Source organism: Pempheris klunzingeri, chromosome 12 (assembly GCF_042242105.1).
Source record: "Pempheris klunzingeri isolate RE-2024b chromosome 12, fPemKlu1.hap1, whole genome shotgun sequence".
NCBI classification, from domain to species: Eukaryota; Metazoa; Chordata; class Actinopteri; order Acropomatiformes; family Pempheridae; genus Pempheris; species Pempheris klunzingeri.
The window spans coordinates 18,955,172-18,983,094 of record NC_092023.1 but is presented as its reverse complement, the minus strand read 5'-3'; the positions used below and the strand labels follow the sequence as shown (position 1 = coordinate 18,983,094).

The 27,923-nt window shown below is 42.7% G+C and overlaps 1 protein-coding gene across 6 annotated transcripts in view; it reads right to left on the bottom strand.

Moving 5' to 3' along the window:
• ablim1a (actin binding LIM protein 1a) overlaps positions 1–27,923 on the bottom strand; it is a 39,611-nt gene that overhangs the window by 9,728 nt on the left and 1,960 nt on the right. For 4 of the 6 annotated variants that reach the window (XM_070841304.1, XM_070841307.1, XM_070841306.1 and 1 more), the window contains exons 1-9: positions 25,912–26,002; positions 10,163–10,300; positions 6,792–6,975; positions 6,089–6,198; positions 4,607–4,733; positions 4,405–4,498; positions 2,436–2,523; positions 1,207–1,271; positions 16–93 (exon numbers count right to left, since the gene is read on the bottom strand). In XM_070841304.1, the coding sequence (XP_070697405.1) occupies positions 16–93; positions 1,207–1,271; positions 2,436–2,523; positions 4,405–4,498; positions 4,607–4,733; positions 6,089–6,198; positions 6,792–6,975; positions 10,163–10,300; positions 25,912–26,002 (975 nt within the window). Of the gene's footprint in view, positions 1–15; positions 94–1,206; positions 1,272–2,435; positions 2,524–4,404; positions 4,499–4,606; positions 4,734–6,088; positions 6,199–6,791; positions 6,976–10,162; positions 10,301–19,054; positions 19,225–25,911; positions 26,003–27,923 lie in introns of those variants that run through there. The other 2 variants (XM_070841309.1, XM_070841305.1) reach the window with 2 other exon arrangements.

The window sequence follows — 27,923 nt, the reverse complement described above, 5'->3', positions numbered from 1 at the left end:
CATAGAATTTCTTACATAGATCGTGTGACCCGGTGAGCCAGGTATGCTTGAACCAGGTCTGGAACAAATACTCTCGGACGACGACCTCGTAGGCTGTAAGGAGAAAACACACAAGAGGCTATTAGTAACAACAACCTCAAGCAGTCAGTCTCCCATGATCCACAGCCCCCTGCCATCTGCATATAACCGTGATTTTTACCCAAACACTCCAACATTACACTGCTTGGCTTTTATACTGTATGAGCGATGAGAGGGAATTGCAAACCCTGTATTTACGTTTCATCGATTACATGAAGTACTTTGAAATACTAACATGTCATCTCATGATTAGGTCATTCATTTGCAAATTTGCAAAGTGAATGAGTGCTGTAGCGCTGTGATTTTATGTTTTTAAGAACTTCATGCCTGTTTATGGGGAATGAACAGTTTGGATGGCAGCAGCAGGTCTGAATGTGGCGTAATTAAATGAGATTTTCAACTAATGAGTAAATGGGGATTTAGAAAAGGCGAATTTGACATCTGTGATATTTTGTCTGCTCGTCCAAATGTCTTTGGACTTTGGGTCTTTGTCTTTGTCTCATGCACCTGTTTGATATGAGCGTAATCTAAGGTATTAAAAGACAAAACTGAATGGCTCCGTATGACACACAGAGAAGGCACTGCAGGCTGTCTCCAGCAGATGGCAGCATACAGTGCAACGTATCCTATGTACTGTACATGGGTGATGCCATCTCATAGCCAATAGCGAATACAGTACCTGCCTTTCTGTTTTTTGGAGGAATAAGAGGGACGGAGGCAATAGCTGTGGAGGAAGGGAGAGGGGGGTTCACAGGACATCACACAAGGGTTGTGCCTCTCCAGCCCGACTCACACTTCACACATACAACAAGGCGTACATGTCAACATATAAATATGCACATGAACAAATATTTATATACACACAGACACACACAGACAGACACACAAGCAAAGGCCCACACACACACACACACACACAACACTGCCTCAACAGGCAAATGATTTAAACCACAGTAGGTTAAGTTTTAACATTTCAGCCAGGGAGTGGCAATAGCCCATATATCCCCTGTTCCATATGACGAATTCCTATCTTTTCTGGTAAAACATTGTCATGAGACATGAACAGGAAGGTGCTTTCAGTCAAGCAAAAGTTATGGACAATGGAGTCAGTGATGCCCAAATTCCTACCCGCTCCCTGTGTCTCTCCTCTGTTCTAGTGGTGTTCTTGCAGCCAGGATGCCAGACTGTTGATCCTGAGGAGCACGACATAGAGAAAAAATATTTAGAATAACATGCAGAAATATGGAGTATTCTAGTATAAGTATATTCACATGATTGGAGCCAGTCCCAGCTGACTTTGGACGAGAGGCGCGGTACACACCCGACTGGTTGCCAGCCAACCACAGGACCAACACGTGGAGACAGACAACCATTCACACTCACACTTATGGGGAATTTAACCTAACCTGCCAGCCAGCGGATTCGAACCATATTTACAAGAGTTTTCTCATAATCTGGATGTGCATACAGATGGGAGACAAAGTAAAGGACTCGGTTTAACACTGAATACCTGGTAGACAGTACATAGGGAAAACTGAATTACGCAAAAGAAATTTCAGATTCCTGCACAGTCTCTACGTTTATTTTGTCATGCATCAAACACACACAACATGAAACATCATCTCCACACTAGAGCCACAGGCTGCAGTAACTAATCAAAAATTCCTGAGACAATTACATCGTCAATAACTGAAAATAATCAATTGTGATTATGATTATTGATCTCAGGATTGGCTCCTTTATGACTGGTTGCTGCAGCCTGTGGCTGTAAAAGGCTGTAAAGGTTTCATATTGTTGAGGTGATGCCTGATGAAGGTCAATGACTGCAATGTTGCATTTCCAGTACACTTTGGCGCTGTTAGCCATTGTGTAGGAATATCCTTTTGATTTGTCAAACCTTCTTTGACGAGTTAAAGGAAAAGCCTACATAAATTAGTGAAGACACACAGCAAATGCAGATGCTTCCACTCTTCCACCGATGTGAATCATATGACAACTCAACATGTATGGGAGATCTTGGAGTGATGTGTTAGACGGGGCTCTCAGCCACCATCATCAAAACACCAAATGAGGGAATATCATTAAAAGAAGAGTGTGTTCATCTCTTTGGTGGTTTCAGAGACTTAAAGAAGGAGAGTTAAAGCCATTCTGCTATCTTGTTGTATGCCAGCACCTTTTTAAGACTTGGCAGACACAGCACATAATAAACAATCATAATTTTATATTTCAAAGGGGTGTCTTATCCCTAAGCCACAAGACCTGTAGGGTAAAATGCAATTATTTGGTTTCAATAAAAAAACAAAAAACAAAAGTACAGCAACTAAGTTTTCATGTGACAACACAGTGGGTCCACCCACCTTGCAGATACATCTCTTCTCCCTCTGTGAACATCTGATTGCACCTGCTGCATCTCGCACAGCTTGGGTGGTAGTGCTTATCTCCTGCCTGGAAAACACAGAGCACACAAAACAGTCTTGACATCACAGTAAAATGAAGATCAATGAAGCCTGCAGTAAAACGAGTGAAGCAGAGCAGCGACTTCCAGGAAATAAACCCGGTGCTCTCTACCTGCTCTCAGCTACATTTCTTTCCTCTAACACCCAAACCCTGTTAGTGCAAGAGATAGTTTCATCAGATCCTGTGTACTGGTTGTGTAACTGCTCTCCCTCCCTTAAAGAACAGTTGTTGATGGTGGTGCTGGGCAGCTGTTAGTGAATATGTTCCCCTGAAAATGGTCTCACAGGCTCCCTGTAGGTGAGGTTTTTCTCAACGGTGCATGAGGGAATGTGAAATTCTTTAACGTATTCAGACAAATTCTCTTTCAGTACAACTTTATAAAAAAGTGGCAAGATTGTTTTGTTCATTTTGAATGTGACCACCATGACATCTGCCTGTTTGACGCTGTCAACCTGCCTTTATATATCTGAGTGGTCCTCCTTATGATAACCTGCACAATGCAGTCCAATAAAATGATCTGACGGCTAGAGCACCTGAATTTCCATTCCCACTGATGTGGCACTTTCTATGCAGAGTGCACCATTATGAAGCCCATGTGACTTTGACCTGGGGTGATAAATACCCAAATGAAATTTTGCCTGCTGCATAACAACCCTCAGTAACATTTCAGCGGGCAAGTGGACACTCAGAGATAAGGAGCCACTGACTAATATTTGCATTATACTGTATCAGACACTTCATAGCACCTCCTACCCAAAACTGAAATGAACTGAATATCACTCACAATAACGAAGGCACTTATGCTATATGTGTTGCATGTCATTAAACATTCTTCCTGTTTCTCTCCACTTTTATTAGCTGCATTAATAACACCGGCTTTAATAAGCCATTCAGCCTGCGCTGCCAGGGGAGCAGACAATATGCAAACCCACTGATGGCTAAAAAGCATTTGACCTGGGTCTTGGGTCAGTGATTAGACTCAGACCAGACAGGCTGCAATGGCTTTGGCCCCACTGATCCATTGGCAGCAGCTCAGGGGTGAGATGCTGAGGCCTTTTCCTATTGTCATAAAGGCCTGCCTTAGTGCTGGATTACTGTGAGCCTGGCTGGCTGGCTAGCGGTGACATTTTCATACCATTAAATGACACATAACTTAGTGTCTGATTGGATCACTGTCTGCAGAACAGACAGGCTAGCACTTGTCCAAGAGACCAGTGACCAGAGAGAACGTCAAGGACAGAGGTAAAGTCACTTCAGAGTTTCATAACAGCTGCATGACATACACTATTAATGAACAACGATCACTTCCTAAATGTCAAGTCACATCAGGTGATTTATGTAACATTTATATGTTTTGACACAAAGGAAGTTTGTATGAGTGTGTGTGAGCATGTGTATTTAAGAGGAAAAAAATCTGCAAAGAATTAATCTTTTAGTTGACTACAATCATGTCAAGAGTCTATTTGGCTCAGTGATGAAGAGATTACACAGTGGATTATCAAACTACATTTCACAATTCAGCTACGCAACGCAACATCCTCTGTCTGTATGGGAAGTAGAATGTAGCTGTTACACCCAACTCTCAAAATTTGTTCACGATGAACGTACTTCTATGTACAATATGTAAATCCAACTTTCGTATACATTCCAAATTCATCTGTTGTAATTGCAGGACTCAAATTCAAGTTTAAGTATTTGCTCCATTCAAAATCTTTCAAACTTACCCTCAGCAGGATTTGTATAAAATCCAGATGCAATATTAATTGTCTGTTTGCAGAAGCATATCATGAAGTGCACATCAGACCGCTGGCTGCACAGAGAGAGTGATGTGTGTGTGTGTGTGTGTGTGTGTGTATATCTGTGTCTTACCTCTAGCACCTTCCCTGTGATGAATTGATGACACGCCTCACACTGAACTCCAAAATGGATCTGGTAGTCCTTCTCACAGTAGGGGGCGCCATCCCTGCGGGGAGAGAGACTCGACGGTGAAATATCATATTGTGTGTGAACCTCATGCAGGCATGAAATTTGACCAAGTAGCCTGTAATTACAGAGGATAGGAGCTGCTTACTTGCTGATGTACTCCCCGGTCAGCACTTTGCTGCAGGCCTTACACTTAAAGCAGCCCAGATGCCACTGTCTGTCCAATGCTAGAAGTGCCTGTCCATTCTTAATGTCTCGACCACATCCTGCACAGTCTGTGAAAAGCAGAAGAGTTATGGCTTGAAAAACACACAAACATATAATGTTCTCACGTGAAAAACTGCAATTAAATGGAAGAACCCGTAGAGTGAATTCATGCGCTCACTTGAAGGTTTGTTTAACGTGAAAACAGACTTTAATGGGCTCACAATATTCACCTGGGGGTAAATTATTGCCTGCAACGAGCCAGACATCTTGTCAGTTCTGATCCAAGACACTAGATGGTGATAGAGTGTAACCAGCAATGTCCTGACAGCTGCCTCTTTCTATCATCCACATTTCTCTTACCATGGCTCTAAAAGCTCCATCCATATCCAAGTAGGATCCCGAGGCTCTGAAAGTGTAAGAGGTTGGTTTCTAAAAGAACAATCATCTTGTCATCTCTTCTTTAATGAATAGAGGATGAAAGCAACGCAGAGCCCACTGCAACCACGGGGGACGATAACTACGTAAGGCATAACGAGGTTGCGATGATGACGTGAGGAGAATCGGCATGCCTTATTTATAGGTGACCTTGTCTAAAAGCTCTTCATACGCCAACAGAGAGACCAGTGGGGGTGAGAGAGAAAGAGGGAGAGAGAGGGAGAGAACAGGAAGAGGAAGAGAGGAAAGAGAAAAGGGGAGGATGAGAGGAGTTGGAAGAGGAGGGGTTTGAGGGCTGCACATTCCCTGTTTCAGAGGAAGGGAAATGCATTGCCATGCATTATTTAGCGAGGCCTGTCTTGGTGTTATTCATAAAGGAACATGGCTGGTCGAACACCAGGCTGTTCTCACGAGAGGAGGAGAGAGGTGGAGGAGCTCCCTGAATGAAACCCCCACATCACATCCTCCTCCATCAATATTCTGAATGTATTGTGTCACATTTTATAAACATTCCTCCAAAATCCAGTTTTAGTTTGGAAACTTTTGGATCTCCACTAGTATTCTAATATTATAATAATGAATAATGTAATGTCGACTGACCCACTAACAGGCAATGAAGGAACGATTCCATACTTAAGGAAGTTTTAAACTCTCAAACAGATTTGGAAATTTCAGTCAGTCTTCAGTTCAATTTATGCTGATAATGTTTGAGCAAGATGACGGATATAAACCTGAAAATTATTCTTCACATCACAAGTACCACAGCTGAAATGACAACAGCTACATTAAATGTCATGCTTGAATCATATCTGAGAGCTTTTTTTCTCCAGACTTTTTTTTTTCTAAAACTTTTTTAATTCCTTTAAGTAGCCCACTTTGACTTTGCATCCTACTGCAAATTCCCAATTCTGCGTGGAAGCCAAAACAGCATCATGTGAAAGGCAACGTCTTCCTGTGCATTAACTTTTAATAGACAATAGCTACTTACTGCTGGAGCCCAGGATGTCCTTTGGTCCCGGAGACATGGGCTCGACACAGTACTGACACAGACAGTCCTTCCCGTTAAAGGTCACCCTGTCCCCGGCAGGGAACGGTCGTCTGGAAGTGGGGCGACATCAACATTAAGACATGAGCTGAGGCCCAGTGGTAAGTGTAAGAGTTTATTAGCTGTGGCTTGCAGGCTGTCTGATGGGGCTTCAGATGACAGGATCTGATGATGTGGATGTGTGTCAAAAATGTGTGCCTGAGGTGGACAGTTAGTCAGATGATGCACGACACACAGTTGGGTACTGTACACTGTCTACTAGAATTCACAAATGCAACTCTACAGAGTAGCACCTGTAGAAATCTTGGTCGGAATCAATACATATAATGAGAAAATTCAGGTTAAAGCAAGAAATATGTTTTACACATAAATCAGCAAGACTGAGATAGTTTGATTCCCTGTTTCCTATTGAATTATTATTGACCTATGACACTTTTTAAAAGGGTATGTCCCTGCTTTCTCTCTTGTAAGGCCAGAGTTTTCCTCTGTGTTGGTCAGACCTGAGTACAAAGACTTTTCCAGACCTACAGATGTGTATTGTCTGTGTATTTTGCAATATATTTATAGCATCTCTACAAATCACAAGACTTGACTCTCTGGGTTTTATGGTTTATCAGCTAATGTAAAACAAGCCTGTGTGTCTTACTTGCAGATGGTGCAGACGAAGCAGGCAGGGTGGTAGGTCTTGCCCAGGGCAGTGACCACTTCCCCCTCCACAAAGTCCCCACAGCCATTGCAGCGGGTGCCGTGCATGCGTTGGTAGTCCAGCGTGCACAGATACTCTCCATTCTTCATGAAGAAACCCCCCTGGGCGAGGTCACAGCCGCACACTATATGGGACACACACATTGGCACTCCGCGAGTCAGGTCATTTAGTGCTCTGCCCGTATAACACACAACTCACCCAACCATCAAGCCGCACAACTCCTCCACGCATCAATGGCTTTGTTAAGACTTGCTAGTCCGTCTAATCCTGAGAGGCTCGCTGAATGCATGAAATGGATGCTGACTAAAAAAAAAAAAAGTCAGTAAAAAATACATTTTAACAGCTCTGTGCATTACAATGTGAAGCGTAACGTAAAATCCTTTCATCAGCCGTGTTCACAGTCACATGAAAAAAAACTCTGAACCTTCTCCCTTTAGAGGAACTCTGCACTGAGGAATCTTTTTTTTTAAGTTTACGCAAAATAGACATGCAAAGAAGGAAACAAACAAATACACAACAATGACAACAACACACAGCAAAAACATCAATAACAACAGAAATATGGCATGTTACAATCATAACACAAGCAATAACATAAGCCCAGGAGTCCCTCATAGTTATCGATAACATCATGAGTCCTTAACTATAAGATTAATTGAAATAAACTCATAAGAGGCCACTCAGTATTGGTCTGTATTGAGTGAAAATACGCAATGCTGCTCCCAGTTCAATCCAGAATTGTTTGGCAGACCATACCAATCAAGCAGTGAGAAACCATGTTGATCAATCAGCGCTGCAAGGTCTTTTCATTGTAAGTGTGGAGGTAGACTGTTCAATGCAACAGCTCTTCTACAATTGTCGAGCCCAGGAAATGGCCTTGATCTGTTTCTGAAGATAACTGGCTCTAAATACTCCAAAGTACACCGTCAGTCTCCAACAAGCTTCCTTCCATTCAAATGTAACCTTGTCATCTGCACAAACATGAAAGACTGGCGAGGGAAGAAATGCCAATTAGGGAACAATTGAGAGTTTGGGCTATTTAATGTTGGTGTGGTGCTGTCGTTGGGTTTTATGTCTGAAATATGCGAAACATTGACTGTACCGGAAAAAATATGGCATTCACGAAATTTAATGTGGGATATCACAATGACTTTCATCTCTGTGAAACCAATCGGAGACACTCGGGGTGGCTACAGATTTGTGGCTTTTAACTTTTCGGGCTGTTTATCTGATGTGCTTTGACCATCACCTGTGTGTGATATGCTCAAATCAAATGTACAATAAACAGGAGTTAAATGCTAGCAGCTCTGTGAGGCTGTGCCCATTTTTAGCAGATCAAATGTTTACCATGTTCAACTTACTAGCAAGCTTGAACATTTGCTAATTTAGACGAAACACAAAGGCACAGCTGAGGCTTTTGAGAATGTCATTATTTTTTTATTTAAGGGAAATAGAAGGAAAAATGTATGACTTAAAATAACTACTTCTTTTCCATGTCACATTATAATATTCCAGTAATGAATAATATCTCTATAATATATTCAAGAAACCTCACACTACCCCGTCCAAACATGTTATTACAGGGACATCAGTCATTATATTAGCAAAACAGCAGAAAACATCAATATGAGTCTTTGCTTTCTCTTGGCGTTTCCTGGATTTGCTAAAGTTCGCTTATTCTCAGACAGAAAATTATGACTGCGTATGTTGTGTAAACTCCAGTTCAGACATAAGACGTGACTGTATGTACAGTATTTCAACCACAGAACGGTCACAAGTCACGTCGTCCACCATTCCAGCGAGCCTGGGAATTTAATAGCCTTTTGGAAATACCACAGCTAAGAGGGAAAATATTCTGATGTTTGAGATGACTGCATCTAATCATTCTTATGCAATGAGCTACACTAAATCCTGGGGATGAATGGGAGCGAGTGAGGGAGAGAATCAGATTTAATTGCATTATGGCTCAGGGGTGATGAGATTAGCTTGTAAGCTAAGTGAGTTGAGAGAAAACCAGCAGCGGAGATTTGGTGGCCTTTGACTGTGATGTCCAGCCACCTCAGCTTTTCAACAGATGCATGCCATTACATGAAATGACTTTTTGGAAACTTATGAGGGTCGGCTTATGAAATTGAAATAAAAGGGAATTCAGGGAAACTGAAAGGTTTCGCTTTTGTCCATTTGATGGAATGAGATAAACGCATTTGAGATTTGTCTGCCAACTGATAGTATCGCTTAATAACCTTTGAGTGCCAATAAGCTCAGTCAACCTGGCATGAACACTGACAATTGTTTTTATTAGTCCTCTTACAGGTTGGAGACTGACAGCAGCACATATAAATTTAGAGCGAGGACTAGGACAGTGTGCTTTTTGGCTAGTAAAACTGCCCTTGTGTCTTCTTTGGCAACTGCTAACATGTGCACACACACACACACACGCATACGCTTCTAATACAACCGACTCTGTAAAGGCATGTATATCCACTTGTTAAGGACAGAATTAGGTCCTAATCTCAGTGTTTGCTTGTGTTATTCTGGGCCTTTGCTGAACTAAGATAACTCTATAACCATGCTCCAGTCACAGATTAACTACAAGACCTTGAGAGGGGCAGATTCAGCCTACAAGAGTGAGACTGCTTGGTCTGCCGTGGGCGGCTACATCGTAATCATGCCAGAATGCCAGAAATTCATCAGTAATAAGGCTAAACGCAGGAGGATTTGCACTGTCTCTTGTCATAGCAGTCTGGATACTTTAATTTGAGCAAGTAGGTCTGAGAGGTGAGGATGAGTCATGCCGCCATGTATCCCCCTCGTTACAGAAGGACGGACAGGACGTCGTGGACCTTTAGGGACTTACTGCTCCCATCCAACTTTGCGTAAGTGGGATGCTTTTCAGTACTGTCATTGAAGAAGAACAATTTGTTCGGTCGCACTTATGTCTTTTTACCTAAAGTGCCAGCAGACATATGACTTTTTTTATATCTGTTAACCATCACACTACATCTCGGGAGACAACCACATTTTTGAAAATACGCGGACAGCATTAGGCAGCATGTACTGAATGGGAGGAAGCAAATTTGATACTGTGACAGTATCAAATTAGCTATGAATTTTAAAACTTCACACCTTATCCGCCTGTTTTCACACAACTCCCACATGCTTTTTCTCCTATTCAGTAAAACTACTCATCTATGCTGTATGGGGCTCATTACTACATTGTAAACAAATAAGACTGAGCCAGATCAAGCAGTAAATATTAGTGAAATCCAGTCAGCAGCTGATATTTAATCCACAGCTGTGTGTTACTGTACCTTTACAGGTGAAGCACTTGAGGTGGAAGTGCTTGTTCTGCACCCGCAGCACCTCGCCCTTACATGGCTCCCCACACTTGTAGCACTGGATCAGGGGCTTCTCTGTGGAGTGGTGCTGTGTGTCCTGCGCATGAGCCACTGAAAGAGAGGAGATGTTAACATTACGACTGAACTGTGATGTTGATGAGTCATCGTGGTGACTAGTAACCAGTGCAGTTTTTGAAACATTGCTTTCAGAGTTTTTTTTTTTTAAAGTTGTGTTCATCTGAGGGCACGCTCTGCCTCACACCAGCACCAGAGGTAAAGACCAACTGCTGAGAGCCTGTCAGGGTAAAAAAAAAGAACAACATTGAGCAGGACAGCACAACTTGGGGTTCACGGCCCAGATAGGCCCCCTAGAGCAGCAACAGCCTAAATATAGTCTGTCTTGATCAGTAGAGGATGAAGAGGAAAATGCTGATGGGAGCAGGGCTCGGAAAATGGCATGCTAAAAGGATATTGATAAAAATCTGTTTCACTATTGAATTTACTGTACTTTCATCCTCAAAGGAAGACATCATGGGCCATTTGCTGTCTGCGCCTGGCTTATGTTCCCATTAATGATGCTGCAGTGCATGTTATACATCGCTTCTTTTTGCCACGTTTAAAAGGTATGTTTTAGTGTCAAACAAAGCCTGAGATTAACTTCTGCCCCATCCTAATAAAGACACTGATTTAAACAAGAGAGGAAGAGACAAATATGTTTTAAAGCTCTCGTCTTTCCTCTGGATGTCAAGTGTGACAGTATGCAGAGCATGGCGAACAGCTCAGATAACAGTAAAACAGAGCGGGCTTAATGTTTGCTGGGACTGGTTATCTCTCTCTGTAGTAGACGCAAATGTGCAAGAGAAAAAAGTAGCAGTTGTCAAACATAAAGGCAGAAAAATAAGTTGCCTTCATGTTTCCAACTGCACAGATAAAGAGATAAAAGGAGAACAAGGGTACCAATGAGGCAAGAATGTAGTGTAGAAGAGCAACGAACAAGACTAAGGTGCAGCCAAGCTAGCAGCTCTGTGAGTCTGTACTTTGAGCTAGTGGCTAACACGTTCACAAAGATAATGTTAACATGCTGATGTTTAGCCGCTGTAATGTTTACTATGTTAGCAATTGTAGCGTGTTAGCATACAAATGTTATAAAGTCACCATCCAATGTAAAGTACAGCAGTCTAACAGGGATGTCCTTAGCTGGTCATAAACCAAATGGACAGATTTAGATTTTAATGATGATTATGGTTTTTGAAAAGTAAAAGGATCATAAAGTTCATCCTCAGGCACTATCTGAACCACATTTCAATCCATCCGATAACTATCAAGACATTTCTCACGAAGCTACAAAAAGAGTCAAGGTGATCACCAAAGCCATTAGGATCTGTTTGTGTGGGAACCATGAGCGTTTGTACCAAGTTTTGTGCCAATTCAAAAGGCAGATACTGAGATCTGTCACTGTATACATGAAAACTTTGACCGGTTGGCGGCGCTGGAGGAAAAGTCAGATGTTAATGTGCCAAGTCAATGTATTTCATTCTCTGGTGAATATTAATGTCTGTGGCAAATTTCATGGGAATCCATGAAATGAATCCTGAACCAAAGCAGTGGTACCAACGGGCCACCATTATTAACCCCTAACAGCGCTACAAATGGCGTTAAAATAGTCTACCTTTAAAAACAAAACTTCAAATGACTCTGGTTACACTAACACGCATTAATCTTAACCTGAGAGAAGATTTAATCACTTTCTTAATGTGACATATTGTGACATCCATCATAATTATATAAGAAAGATAAGCTATTGTCATCCTGTATCCAGTATTATCTTTAGATCCATGATATGTCAGCCTGTGGCCCTTCTCAGTAAAAAGTTTGGGCATTGCTGACACAGACAGACACGAATCCTGCACTACTGTAGGGATGCAAATACTGATGCAGTGCTGCACTGCACACAGCTTATCAGCCATTCTGAAAACAGCAGATTATTTCACATTCAGGAGCATTAACAAGCAAGGCAGCCTCTTTTTTTCCTCCTTTCATTTCCGTTTGCTCTCTCTTTTTCAAACAAAGATGCACACACACACACACACACACACACACAAACACAAACATGCACGCACACGCTGAGAATACACATGAAAGGGTCTTTGCTCTTTCTGCTCTGCAATGAATCATTAGACTGCAAGGCTAAAATAAGACACCACCAAAGGCACAGAAATAGCATCATGACCAATCGATGGTCTACCAAAGAGAGACATTACTCTGGATTATTGATGACTTGGCCTACCTTGCATCCCACTTCTAAAGTCGCAGTGGCTTTCTGTTATTGAGAGACAGTTTAATTGCAGTAAAATCAAATCAGCAAGTGAGCCCAGTCTTCAGAACATTATTTTCTTAATGAGACTCTTCAGCAGTCTTTGATTCATCCTCCAGGGACGTTATCAAATGTCTTATTCTTATGGATACCATTCACAGAGAATCAGTCCATTCATACTTTGGAATTAACTGACAAGGGAAGTTGTGAAAAACAGTGGAAGAAGAAGACAGGGGCAGCACCGGGGAGGCTGGGAGGAATGTGGGTACGAGGGGATGGAGGGTGGAGGATCCGTCTCCCTGGTGTCTCTGATGTGATTACACTCAGCAGGACAATGAGTCATCTCTGGGTGAACCAGACAACTGTGACAGTGAACTGAGTCTCAGCAGCTCTGTGTGTGACATCGCACCTCCATAGAAAAACAAAGGCCATCTGGGTAAAAATATCCAATGAAACAAGTCATTTTAAGCCTTGTGCAAACTATCCTGGAGCAACTTAGAGGGAAATTACACTTCATTACAACCTGGTTATATATTCCTTTTGGTTTTTGGTCATAATTGGTAATTGCAGGTATGATGGTAGTCAGTTGACAGTTAACTTCATCGGGACGTGGAATTTGCTTCTTTTCTCTTTGCGAGTTGCACTTGTTTCACCATTGTGTTAACTCATTCCGCGATAGATAGTGACCTTAATTTAAATAAAATTCTTCTAGGTTATCACTTTGCTTGGATCTGAAAACAAAGACATCACAACAATGAAGTCTGACAGAGGAAGACATATGAGTGGTCAGATGATCAGATTCTCATTCCCTTTCACTTTCTCTTTCATATAAGTTTGGCTATATATTGCCACATTTGCAGACCTTTGCCATTCAAATCGTGAGTACAGTGTTAATATTACTGATAGGAATGATGGCCAAAACTACAAAATATGTTACAACAGGCATTCCCTTTGACACCGAGGACATTCTTGAAGCAAAGCAATATAGAATCAAGATAATAGAATTTGAATCACAAACTTCTTAAGTGCTTTAAGTGATTTTTAAACATGTGACAACAGCACAATAAGCTGTAAACATAAAACTGACTCATTATCGCTTTATAGAGTTAACATAGGGAACGTGTTGCAAACAATTGCTTGGCGACATTAGCGTCAATACACATTATTCATTCAAAAAGTAACTGCATTTCTCAACTAATCATTCTCCGGACTCCAAATCCTCCACACTCACATCTTTTGTTTGTGAGACGTTGCCATTTAACAAACAGGCAGCCCTACAATTATGGAAGATTTACTGACCATCCGGCAGCTTGCTTAGCCTCGGTGACCGCACACAGTCCTGACCTCAGCTGTGCACACCGTACAACTCTAAACAATAGAGGTAGAGGTGCCTGTGGCTAAGAAAATATAAGATGTGAATAAGACAACTTTGGAATTACTGGGAGCCACATTTCTCCACTTTTAGAGACCCTGCCTCCACCCAACTCAAGCCTCAACATCCCGGCCGAGCTCTGGTTTGGTCTCTACCAACTCACAGGGTAAATGTATCATTAACTGCTAAATGTTCCATTATATTCACCAGTAAGTGGCTAATTATGTTGGTTTCATGTTTAGTTCTGGGTTGGTTTTTGGTTTTCCATCTGACAGAATGCTAATGAGAGTGGTGAGAATGAACCAAAACAGAAGCAGCAGGCTGTAAAAACCAAAATAAGTGTTAAAATATACTAAAAAAAGGGGGGTCCTGGAGAGAGGTGGTGGTAATTCTTCTAAACCTTCTTCTAAACCAAACTACACATTTTATCCAATGCTAACATTAAAATATTGATTAGAGCAGCTTTAAATATATATTGTTCATTGTCATGATGCCAACAATCTCTCTTTGAGCCTGTTTGTATTGCCGACTTACTATTTTTAACATTTCATAGGGCTGTGCTGTCAGTGGGGACAGCACAGCATGGAAAAGTCAACACTGCTAACGTCATAGCAGGTTGACAAAAATCCAAGACAGATGTTGGAGTCCCATGTGCAGAGGATCCAAAAAAATGAGGTTTGGATGGGAATCTATGAGCGCTGTGGGTTTTTCAGGCTGACCCCGCCCCTGCTGCTGTAAAGTGCTGTGTTTGCCTCAGCAGTGGCTGCACAGAGGGAGAGAGACTGTGGCAAAAGCAAGCTGAGATGGTTGCCCTGTGTGGTGTTTCATAGAAATTAAAGAAGCTGACATAAAACAGGCTGTTAAATTCGCTGAAAGGGCTCAGATTGAACCATTTACAGAATTTGTTTGGACATGAAATCCCATAGCGATATCTCTTTCAAATGTTCAGCAGGCCTCCACACTTATGACTCTGTGTCTACAAAAGTACGACTTGAAGCAAGTTTACCTTGATAGCATGGGTTTGAAATAAATCCATTAGTGATACTTTGGGGGTTCTTGTGATAGCAGCAAAATGGCGCTTGATTTGCTGGAATGTATATTATATAATGCTATAAATAAGTAAGCACACAGTACATGAAGCAACCACTGCACAGAGCAACTCACTGTGAAATATACAGTAGTACAATTTTTCCGACTGCTGCTCACATTCCTCATTCTGGGTTGGATGTGTTGGCTGTGCTGACAGAGTGATCTGTCCTGCCTCATCACCAGGGGATAAAGTGACTGATATGAGCCTGTACACACAATGAACCAATGCATACACACACAACCGTGGTGCTGCGGGAACAATAACCAGCAGAGCATCCCAAAGCCAGGCACAGAGGAAAGGGGGCTGCTCTCTCCACCCCCACAACCCGTCCGCCCACCCCGCTACGCACCCCCACCCATTTAAGCACAGCCTAGCTGCGTTGGCAATAATAAAGGCTGCATATGATACTCTGGAGGGGAGTGAAGAAGGCCATCTTGAATTCCCTGAGGACAGACTTTACCATAGCACGTGCGCCAGCCTTGCTGGTAAATAACAATGGAGTGGGGTTATTGACAGAGGGTCTGGGATTTGCTGAGAAAGCTTCAGACTTTGTTGCCTTCATTTCCTACCATGAACCCCGAGGAATGCATAGACATAGTAGCGGCTTGGAAATGCACTGGGAAAATGGGAATTTAATTAAACAATAGATGAGAGATGAAAAGATATAATAAAATATTCAGTCGCTTGCCGCCTTTGCTACTGTAAGAGTCGCAGACAGAAGAGTTTCCAGTACGCACAGATAGCAGCCCCAAAGGAGTGTGTGTGTGTGTGTGTGTGTGTGTGTTTTGTACAGTATGTGTGCATGTGCCTTAGTGTGTACTTGTGTGTGTGTTACAAAAAGAGATAGAGGAACAAATGAAGAGAGCAAAGGCAGCCATTTCCACTCCATGCATCCATGCCTGTACTTTTGGCCCCAGATGTGTGTGCTTCATCGGTAACAAGCACACACATTCACAGACACACTTTTTCCTCCAATATCAATCCAAGGGGGCCTGACCCATGATGAATATCAAAGGGCACGAGATATGCCCACCATGAAATCCCAGTGCATGATCGAATGTGTTTGGGGGAGGGTGTGCAGAGCTCTTCATCACACAGACATAACAAGAGGCTCTTAACCCTCCCCTCCATGAATATGTATGGCTGCATTCACCACCGCCCCGCCCCTCTGCCCTACCACCAACGTCCCAGACAAAGCACTTCAAACACGGGCACAAATTGCAGGGGGGAACCCTATCGGCCTCCACCAGGCCCCCCAACCATGAATAACTACTCCTTAGGGAATTGGGTTTGGAATAATGATCTGGTCTGAATGGTTGAGCGCCAGTGCGGCGCTTTTCTTGTTGGGTAGGTACATAATAATAATAATTCTCTGATGAACAGAGAGAGGGACTTCCAGCTACTTATCTGAGAGGAGACAATGGTGGCTTCATGAACTGCAGAAGCCATTGCGTTTGTAGTGGAGGAGCTGATGAAGGCCTTGGCTCTTTGCCTCTGAATGATGGCCCATTACAAACCCCACACTGTGTCGCGTTCCCTGTGATAGTCAAATCGATTGATGCCAGACAGGGAGGATGTTTGTTGACTGGCACAATGTATGGCTACAGCCTGTGTTTCTTTCATGATGTTCTCACGTCACTCTTGTTGTTGTAGCCTGTATATTTTAGGTCTGTGACTGTCTCTCCCTAGCCGCCCACTTATCTCATCTATATATTCTGGTCCTGTGCTCCAGCTGTACAAACACTGCGTGTCTATGAGAGTGTGTGTTGCATTGATGTCTGTGAAAGAGTTTAGCTCCTCTTTCAGGGGGTAGACACTGGTAAGCTTCAAAGATGAGGCACCACTGCAGTTGTCTGCAGCACTCTGCGAAATCATGGGAGGCAGCAGCGGAGGCGCACGACATTAGACGTTCATGTCAAAAGAAACGGTTCATGTTGTGAATGCAGAGAGTTCTGGGAGTCTGTGGTGCTTTGCACAAGGCAAGTGACGTGTATCTGATTCCGATTATCTAATTCTGCAGAGCATAGAGCGGTCAGCTGGGCTTCTTACGCAATTCAATACAGAGAACGCAAGAGAGAGCATAAATTAATCAACTAGTTGTACAAATGTGCACAAATCTCAAAAGCACGTGTAGATAGAAGGTAAAAAAGATGAGCCTGCCTTCGGTACACGTGGCCCCAATAAATTACAAACTATTTCAAGGGTATTCTTGGGTTTGAAAATAGGACAACCGCCTGCAAGCAGACAAAACGCTAACACTGCAATCCGTTTATTATGATTCATCATTTTGAGCATACAGTGTAATTCAGTACTTGGTCAGCTGTGGACCCTGATGCTACAGAGCCCACCTGGCCTCCGACAGATTGCATGATGAGATTTCTCTAGGGTACAGGAGGAAATCTTACGTCGCAAAAGCATTCGCACAGCTTTCTGTTCAGAGGAATGAAAACCCAGAGGCCTCTAAATGTGGACGATAAACCCAGACATGCCTCTCCTGCCACCACCAAATCAAATCACCAAAGAGTCGACAAGCGAGGTAGCGGGTTAAGTCTACGGAAAAAACTTTAAGAGGGATCGGGAGCGATGAACATGTGGCAGGCAGAGGTTACGGGTGTTCTGCCAGCACAGGGACTCGGTGGCAAAGGCCTTTTTCATTGTGGCCAGTCGAATCCACATCAAGGGAACAGCTCCAGAGCCGGACGCCGCCTCCAGCCACCAGTGTGCTGTCAGATACATAAACAAACCTACACACTCAAATCTGTCAAAAAAAATCTGTAAACATGTTTTTTTGGTGATAGAAATATTTTCAGACAAAGCATAAAAATATCACATGCCCACACACAGAACACAAACTCTGTCTGCACAAGCTGGAAGATAACACTGTATCAAGCGGGTTAACATGAGGGACTTGGAGTATAATGGTCATCTATAATGACTTATTACTGTGATTAATTACTTTCATAATCAGCCCCGGTGCAGCTGACTTTGATGTGGAAAACAGTGAGGTTTATAGTTTGCTTAGTGATGTAGTAGTAATAGTTTGCTTTAGTAATATTTATAGATTTATAGATGCATGCTTATTAATTACCATTTGTGCTGTAATGTTTCCATTACATTTTTAAATGAAACAGAACATTTTTACTATAGAAAATTGTGCCTATGTAGCTGCTTGCTGTGAGTCATATAGACAAATAACAGACAACCGCATGACCACATGCCCCTGGAAATTGCCCCTGGAATGTTAATATCTCAGGAACATGCCCCCTGACTTCACTTAATTCATCCCACACAGCTGGGCGACATCGGTTATAGGTGGAAACAATCATCTTTTCTCTTTTAACAGGACACTATGAATGAGGCCACAGCTGACAACAATGGAGTGTACCTTTTAGATGGTCACCATGGCAACGGCTGCAGACAGAGCGAGAGAGGACGAGAGAGAGAAAAGGAGAGAGAGAGAGAGACAGAGAGTGCAGTTCCATAGCTCTGCGCAGTGTAGATCCCTACACTAGTGCTCCACTTTTTCTCTCTACATGTCACCTTTTCATTCAGCCTGCAGAAAAAAGACGTTGAACTATCCGCACGTTCTCACCTTTTTACATTTGGTGTCAAGCTCCTATATAAAAAGCCAGATGCTTTACTCCAACACACATTTACATAAAGACTGACGCTGCCAAATTAAGCAGAGTCCAACCCAAGCATCAGCTGCTGGACAGTACTGAGAAGGGCGTAGCACATTCAAGTCTTCAACTAGAGAGAATATGTCGATATGTTGAAGGTGCACATTTACACTGCTTCATTTGTCATCACTGCTGCAAGCAACACACACCCACATAAAGAAAACCATGTCCACAGTGCAGTGACTATAATACGTACCCGCTCGTCTAAAAATAATCAAATCTGTGACTAAAAATTCAGTCAAACTAAATGTAATTCAAACAGCCAGACAGAGCTGTGCAAATCCAACTGGGCATGCTGCACATCTACACACACTGCAGACAGTCAGCAGCACGACAAGCAAAACAAACCCCATAAAAACACACTCATCACAGACACACACACTCTCCCAGACCACGACCGGCGGACTACCTTTTTCTTTGACCATGACCATTGGAATCCAGGTGAATCTGCACCAGAAAAGGCTCCGGGTATCGATCGCCAGTAACACAGCAGCTGCTAGTCCTTTTTTTCTCAGTCAAGGCTGAAGAGCAAAAAAAGAGAGCCGAGACACCACAGAGAGGGAGAGAGAGAGAGAGAGAGAAAGGTGTAGGCAGTGCTAAGCTCTCCTCCCGAAAACGCTGCTACAGCGTGGGGTTTGCCTCCCGACTGCCTGTTTTCCTCCTATCCCTCTCCTCCTCCTCCTCTGCCCACTCCTCCTACTCCTCCTCCCTCTTCCCCTCCTGCTCCCTCTCTCAGCCCCTCTGTTGTGTCAGCCGCCTCCTCATTGCAGCAACCAGGTGGCTGCTGATTCTGTGTGACCAAAAGCAGTAGCCCCAAATCCCCCAAACAGACCCCCTCAAGCACAAGCACACTACAGCAATAATGCAGGAACACACACATCACAAGCTACTCAGGACACATGTGCATGCTAAAATGTGACATTGACTGTTAAGATATAAAACACCATGGACAGTATATAAAAAAAATCTGGTAAATCACACCTTCTTTATCTCTTCTGCCTTTCTCAGTTGTGATTGTGTCCTCATCAGTTTTAACTTCCTATTTAATCTGGTCTGTATGGTGTGATATATTGAATGACACCCTAAAAAACAAGATGAAGTCTATTTCATGAGTAAAAAGTTCAACAAACTGAATTTTGCCAGGAATAACCTTTTACCACATCACTAAACTGTATAATACACCCCAACAAAGACTATGTATCACTACAACAGGGCAGCAGGCAGAGATCAATTACTCTTCTCAGTGCAGTAATAAGCCTATGGCGCTGGTCCAATTTAACAAAAACGAGTCTTAAACACATCAAAAACAAAGCAAGAAAGCAAAGCAAGTTAAAGGCTGACTTCTTTTGGAAATTTTGGTCTTTCGTGACAACAGTCAGAGGTGGTTATAGCACCAAGCTCCAAAATGAATAATTAAATCAAATAAAAGATGTATTAAACACATTAGCCACAGTTCAAAAAACGTTGTCTAAATGGTAAGTGCTTTTTGGGAGTATTATCTACAGAAGAGTACTAAAAATGATAGAAAATCAGTGTTACCTAATCAGATCCCATCAACACTGATCATCTGCAGTTAAACCAGGCACACCTTGAGTGACAGCCTAAGTTGTTAATAATCCCACTGCTTCCAGCAGGCACCGTATGAGGACTGCATAAGAGGGCAAGAGGGCCAATTTGAACCAGAAGGTCAGTCTACTCGTCATCTCTAGCATGAGCTTTGTATTAATATCTTTAGTGGATCTCCTGGAATCCAATTACAGAGAGCACGGGAGAGCACATTCCTGGCTGAGCCTGGTGAACGCGCCGGGTCTACATCATCTGCATTTCAAATGACCATATGACAGATTGGTATTTCATGTCAACCCTACTTTAAGAATGAACTCATACATGTGCAAATGTTGTAAAATAAAAAATCTTCATATGTGCAAGGGAAACAAAAAAACGTTTGCAAGATGGCAGATTCACGCAAACACATTTTGTGCGTAAATATGTTGCTTTTTGTATTTTGCTCAATGGAATATCACACTGTTTTTCAATACTATAAAGCGTCAAAGACAACCTATGCACCACTCTCACCCGCCTCAACCATCTACTCCTCACATATACAAAATGTATGGAAACAATTGCAAAAACTTCACCTAAGCCTGCCTAACTAACTAGTACAGTGCTCCCCAACAAAACGTGTTAATAAAGTTTCTGATTTGTCTCCTGGGGGGGAAATAAAATCCCCATAGACACATAGCAGGAGACCAATCCAATGTTTGTGGACACTTCAGTGTGTAAGCTGAAGAAACTGCGATTTCAGAAGTAACTCAGCCATGTCACAGCAGCAGCGACTGGGGACCACATGGTCACTGATCCCATGCTGGAGCCTTGCTGTACCTCTCTATGGCTGAGGGGGAGGAATAGCTTTGCATCAGCACCACCTCTGTAACTGCTGATGCAGGCAGCTCATTATGCATTCAGAGTGCATTCATCCACTGCAGTGTCAACTGTGCCACCTGCTGGATATACAACAACGTGCATCGGTTTCCACACAGGCATTTACATCATATTGGGCAATGGAGACGTGCCAGTGAGGCAAACGGTAAAAATAGTTATGTTTCTCCAGCACTCCACCCTTTTTTATTATGAAGGGAGAGAAACATGTAACGAGTTTATGATGACTTAAGATTTGCGTGGCCTTTTAGAAAGAGACGTTACCCAAATGTGGGCTGGCCAAAAACCATCTCTTTAACAACATTTACAGTGCTACTGTTCAGCTAACTTCTATTATTGTGTTTTCCCATAATGCTGTAATGGACGTATTATCATCTTGTGTCTTCCAATAATCTCTGTAGGAGCTTCTGGACATTCATGCTACGTAAGGCTTGCCAAGAGCAATTCCTGAGTAGCAAAGCCTATTATCTGTGGATGAAAGGTCTCTACTGCATTTGGCTCACCTATGGATGATCCATGTCCAACTGTCCATTAATAACCTGGCCAGGGAGCTATACGCTGCAGAGCTCTCATATTAGTGTAGATTGAGCACTGACCCCATATAGTATGTGAATTTCATTTATAGTAATAACTGCTATGCTACTATTGCCTTGTGTAGTGAAACTAGACCGACATTCTAATGCAAGAGGTCACATTTACAGTAAACATCAGTAGTCTGTGTGGGTAGACTGCACAGTTATCCCTGGGATTAAAATTAGGATTGTAGGATGCCAGACAACTACACATACGCACAAACACACATGCACAAACACACACACACACACACACACACTTCATACATAACATGCATGTGTCAACACTCTTAACTACACATTCTATGCGCTGAATGACGGTTTGCAGATTTTTGCAAATCCAGCAGGCACGCAGCAGGACAGTTAGGATCTACTAATAACCAGGATGAACGCCTCAACTCTTGGAGCACAGACAGGCATCCCTTTCTGTCTCTGGATGATGATAAGCACTTCACCAGCTTGTTTCTATTTCAAAATAGGTTACAAAACAGTTAGAACCTTTTGACTGTGCAACCAGGTCCACTTCTGCAAAGTTTATTTCACCCGAGTTGTATTAACATTCCTGTGTTGCAGCCAAATATGTTTCCACTACAGCATGAATCCAACATTTCTTTCTTTTTGTGAATTTTTGTCAGTCTACAAACAAAAAAAAACAAATCTACAATCCACAGGCATCTTGGATTGCTTCTTTGAGGTATCATCAATCACTTGGTGACCTCTGAATAACATCACTTGGGAAGCAGAGTCACAGCTATTCATGTCCAAAAGCACTCAACTGGTGAAATAATGCATCATGGTTTACCGTGTGGAGGCAGTGGACACAATGTTTTATGTTTCAGAAAAGGAAGAAAGAAAGAATGTTTTCTAGTCCAAAAAATTTAAAGCATGACACTTGGCCTCTACAGAACCCACTGAATATATGCTGCCATTGGCCGTCACTGTCATGGTTTGATTGATTTTAGGTCACACTGAAGAAATGAAAATGCTAACACAAGCTTTGACCTCTGTGATCTTTAATCCGGGGTCAGTTTGAAGAGACGAACCTTCTTTGACACTGGGCTATTAGTCAATCCAACTTTAACAGCAAAACAGAAGAAGTCGCTGCTGTCTGCAGTTTTTGCAAACAACTAAGTACCAAGCAATGATGATTTTACGACTGTGCCTGGCATGCAGTCAGAGAATACATAAGGCCTGGAAATCTCGATTTGTCCTCATGCCCATGTTGTAATCCTGATGTAAGCCACCATGTCGCTTCTTCATGTACTGTTGCTTGGCAAAATGCAGCAGGTCTGCCCTTGTATATGAGTTTGCATTATATAACTATGGAGAAAACTGTGATTAATTTCCTGACTTTTTCAACATTTGCTTTTTGGCGTTGGGGAGTTATGGTTGCGTAACTTGTGCGCAGGAGCTCTCACACATACGCACAGGTCAGATGTGAAAAGCCTTAAGAGGTGTAATCACTCAATCCCATCCAATTAAAATGAAGCAATATCTGAGCAGCAACTAATCAATTCAGTCTCAGACACCTACTCGTAAACAAAGTACAAAGAAGAACAGCCAAACTGCAATACAGGAGTAAAACAATAGCCCCTTGTGGTATTAACAAATGACTGTTGAAGGGGGGGGGGCAGAGGAGAGGGAAATAAATAATACAATTGAATGAAAGTGTCTAAAAGTAGCACAATGTACTTGCATTAAATCCATGCCAAATCTGTCTGCATTTAGTGGTAATTTCTAATTACTCATTAATCATCATTGAAGCTGACTGATGTTACAGTGCAGCTAGGATGGATGGCTGTAATGGGAGATGGGTAAACAAATGTTTCAAATAGATCCAGATCCATCTTTCCTCCTGTCCTACCTGGTGCCAATTCGTTCAGCCTCTCACTTAGATAATAGTCATTCGGGTTGAGGTAGGGCAGCTGCTCCATGTATTGTTTAGGAATGAGGTACAAGACCTCAGCCACATGCCCATCCTCGATGATGGACATGCGCTTGACTGAGCTCTTGCGTTTCACCCGGACGCGGTCGACATTGTGGCTGCGGCTGGAGCTGCACAGCTTGCCCAGGCTGTTGAGATTGGGCAGGGTGGGCATGGTGCCCTGCTCCCCTCCAACTGTCCCACAGAGAAGGGTGAAGCGCTGAGGGTAGATGTCGGCCAGGGTCGGGCTCAGACCCCCTCTAAAATCCAGTCGCCATTGGACATCAAAGACGTGGGGTGTCCACAGACGCACAAAATGGAGACAAAGGAGCCAAAGCTTGATGGGCAACTTCTCAGCAGCTCATCATAAAATCATGACTACATCCAGTGGGGCCTCCAGCGGAAACTCCTCCTGTTAGGATCCCTCCACCTGTCACTTCAGGTCTGCAGTGGATGTAAGAAGTGGAGTGCCGATTCCCACCTTGAGGTAGAGATGCCAAACAGCAGCAGTCAGGTATGACAAAGCACTCTGCTGCAGGTAAAGCAGAGTGGGAATCAGGGAAAGAAGCTTACACTATGAGTGTCTTCAGCCCGACCAGCCTGGTGCCTTAAGCAGCTTAGGGCTGACGTCGAGCCTATGATTATCTTCTGGGTGGGGTTAGGTAGCTCTACATCAGGTTGGCCCAGCGTACGGTGGGATTCTCTATACCTGATGTGACTCATGTGCATCCCAATCTGCTTATTCACATCTGTCCAATGAGATCATGTTGGACCTTTCAAAAACAAACAAAACACTGTGCTACTTTTTTACGTTAAAGAACATTAATAAAGAACATTTTTAGATGCATCAGTATTCTAGATTATTTTCATGAAGAGTGTTTTTGCGTGAATGTACTTTGCATTAACATGGACAATAAGACCAAACGGATGCACATCAGTGTACAGCATCACAGTCACCCAAGACATACTTTCAGGGTAGATTGCCTTGGGAGTCTGCCAGTCCTTTACAAGGTCAACAACCAGCAAGGTCATCCCAGCAGCCAACAATGAACAAACCCACTGTTAATCATCAGCAGGATCCTTCACAATAAAAGACACTGTAGCTACATCAGCACTGAAGTGGAAATGCCAGCAGTGGCTCTGCTTCATCTGCTGAAATCGCTGGTTATAGGATTTTGAAAGATGTAACTTAGTAAGAAGGCATGTTCTGAGTTTGTAATCTTCAAACCATCTAATGTTGAGATGATTTGTTTCTGCAAAGACTTCCAAAGTGTTTTCTTGACAAGCCAAATCCATATGACCAATATCTAGCCATTGAATGTTTACAAGCACTCTTTCTTGAGCCAAAGACGCATTCACTTTCCTTGGAAATGTGAGTTCAGCATGAGGTAAATTTTGAGTCATTGCCATGTCCTGGTGGGAGGTGAAAAGATAGATGATGCAGAGGGAGAATATGAGCAAACTCCACCGAAACAAGATAACTCCATGGTGCTGTGATATGATTTAAACCAACAGAAAAAAACATTCTGTTTTTTTTACGTAACATCACTTCTGATAAGACAGGACTGCTTCTCACTTATACGTAGACACAACGATAAAACAAAAGCATAAAAGCAAAAAAAACCTTTTATAAAACCTACTAATCATCTAACAGATAAGGCTAATCACATCCATCTGGTGCCTCCCACCAAAAGAAATAAATCAGTGAAGTACGTAGGCATGACGAAAAGCACAGCAGACAATGACAAAGCACAAAATATTCTTTTAGTCTGGAGATGTCAGGCTTGGCCTGCATTTCAGATTGGTGATTTTCCTCTGAGTTTGAGCGGCTGCACAGAAACAGGATGGCTGGAGCTTGACTGGCTGAGTCGTCTACTATTTACATCAATACAGTATTTAACTAATTTGACTTTCAGGTTCCGCTCATAAGCACAGCTTCATTCCCCCATTCAGAAAGCCAGAGTTTCATTGCAGAGAACAGATAAAGTGTGATAGGGAGCTATAAGCAAGAAGACGTACACTCCTACACCCCCACATCCAGACACATGGACCTGAGAGTAACCAAGGACATGCTATTCTACTGCAGTGAGGCTCTGCCCTCCAATTGTCATCCACTCAGTGGTAGCTTTGACACAACTACCCACACACTCGCAAATGAACACATACATGCTCAGAAAACAAGAGCAGCGGTCCCTGCACACAGTAAAATCAGCATCGCTCACAAAATACATCCCAAACATTTAACAGCCTCTGCCGTTTCTGCATCCTGCTCCACAGCAGACGATTCACCCTCCCCCTTCTCCTCCTCTTCATCTGTTTCCCCCGTCTTACCATCCAGTCCGAAGCAGGAGGTGATTTTTTGGGCGTAATTGCAGAGCCCATCGTAGCCAGGCTTCTGCCACACTGTATTCCTCTCCTCCATCTCTACACACTCCCACACACACTGTCCCGTCCGGCAGCTCTTTTACTCCTTCCTCTACTCATCAATTATTCAGGCTTTTGCCAGGACACATGCATGCGCGCGCACACCAACCCTCATATTCGCACATACAGTATTACACACACACACACACCCATAGAGAAAAGTGCTGATGCAGAGGGTCGTGCTGCTGTAGCATGAGCAGCCCTCTCCAGTGGTCGGATAAGGAGGAGACATCAGATTAGGTTACTGCAGAATGGAGCCATGCCTCCTTTCTCACCCACCATTGATCATCCAGATTACACTGCAGTGTAACAGGTATGGCGTGCAGGATGTGCTAACCCTGCTCAGGGAAGGGCGGGGCAGAGAGGGAGGTCAGAGCAGGGCAAAACTGAAGATGTACCAGGTGTCAGGCGGAGGATTTTCTTCGTGCCAGTCACTTAAAGAGATCCAGGAATCCAAATACAACAGTTACTTTCAGAGCTGGTCAGTGGAGAAAAGCACAAAAGGCTAAATCTATCTATCTCTAAAAATCTATGGAAGATGGATAAGACAGGGACGCAAGGCACGCAAAGTAAAATTACTCCCATTTTCTTTAAGCTGACATAAATCCTCATGGCTTGCATCCACACTACAACTTATGATAATAAGTAGTAATTTGCAAAATTGCATGACAATAAACATGAATGTTTTTGACATTAAAACCATGTGATAAACTGATTCATGTTGCATTTAGTTGAAAATTTCACGAGGAAAATCAGAAAAAACCTAAAATGCATCAGTTCAGCACACATATACTACAGCGCCTTTAAAAAGGTCCATGAAATCTGAAATACAGCATAATATGTAAAGTTAAACAGCAGCCCAAGAGTAGCAAAAAAAACTGACATGGCAGAAAACATTGGCCCACACATGCGAGAACTCTGCCGTCCAATATGTTAAAAGTTTTTGCGGTGGAGGCGAGATTAATGGACCAGAATGAACAATAAATTCCCCCACACGTGAATAGCCAACCTAAACAGTAGGAAACCAATGGCAGCACAACAGCATATTATAAAAATAAATGCAGAGATTATGCTAAATAGCATAACTGCGCTGGGACTTAAGGTGATTTCCCAGACCAAGAGGGAGAATGTACTGTTAGATGGAGGCAGTTGATAAGAAACACCCTACCATCCCTCAAATGCCACTACTGAGGAGACCATGAACAATGCTCTGAACCCCATGTTGCATTGGAACGAGCTGCCATTGAGGGAAGATGCTCTTTGCCGCTCACAGGTACGAATGACTGTGAAAAAACGTGTGTGAAATAATGCACAGTATTCGCTCTGTCAACATCCCCAGGATAATGGTTTTATGCAAAACCAATAAATAATTGATTCATTAAAAAAATAATGTTAAAAGATTCTAGACAAAAGAAAACAGCACAGGAAACAGGGAAGGTCCAGATAGAGCCGTCTGCCTGCAAGGATCTATTATAAGGTGGGGAGACTAATGGAAGGGCATCAGCACCAAGGTAAAAGCTGATGGCCTTGTGCTGATAACAGTGGGGTGCGGAGGAGGGGAGGGGGACATAATGGTGGCTGGACATCCGAGGGAGGGGCTGGTTATCAGACATGCACACTGGGAGGGTAAAGTGGAGTAATTTGAGACATTTTCTAACTTCCTGTTTCTGTACGATGGAAAATGTTTCATTCAGGTAACATTTTTTTTAGATCTTGCCAAAAGATTTTTGGCTGTTAAAAGATCTCAGATAATACAAAGTCAAAGTACAAAGTAAAGGAGTGCAGGAGAAAATGTCCATTCATTCAAGTAACACATTAGGGCTGCAAACAATAATTATTTCCATTTTTGGTTATTTTCTCAATTAATTGTCTCTTCTATAATATACATTTTCAGAAAATGGTTCATTTCTAAAGCCCAC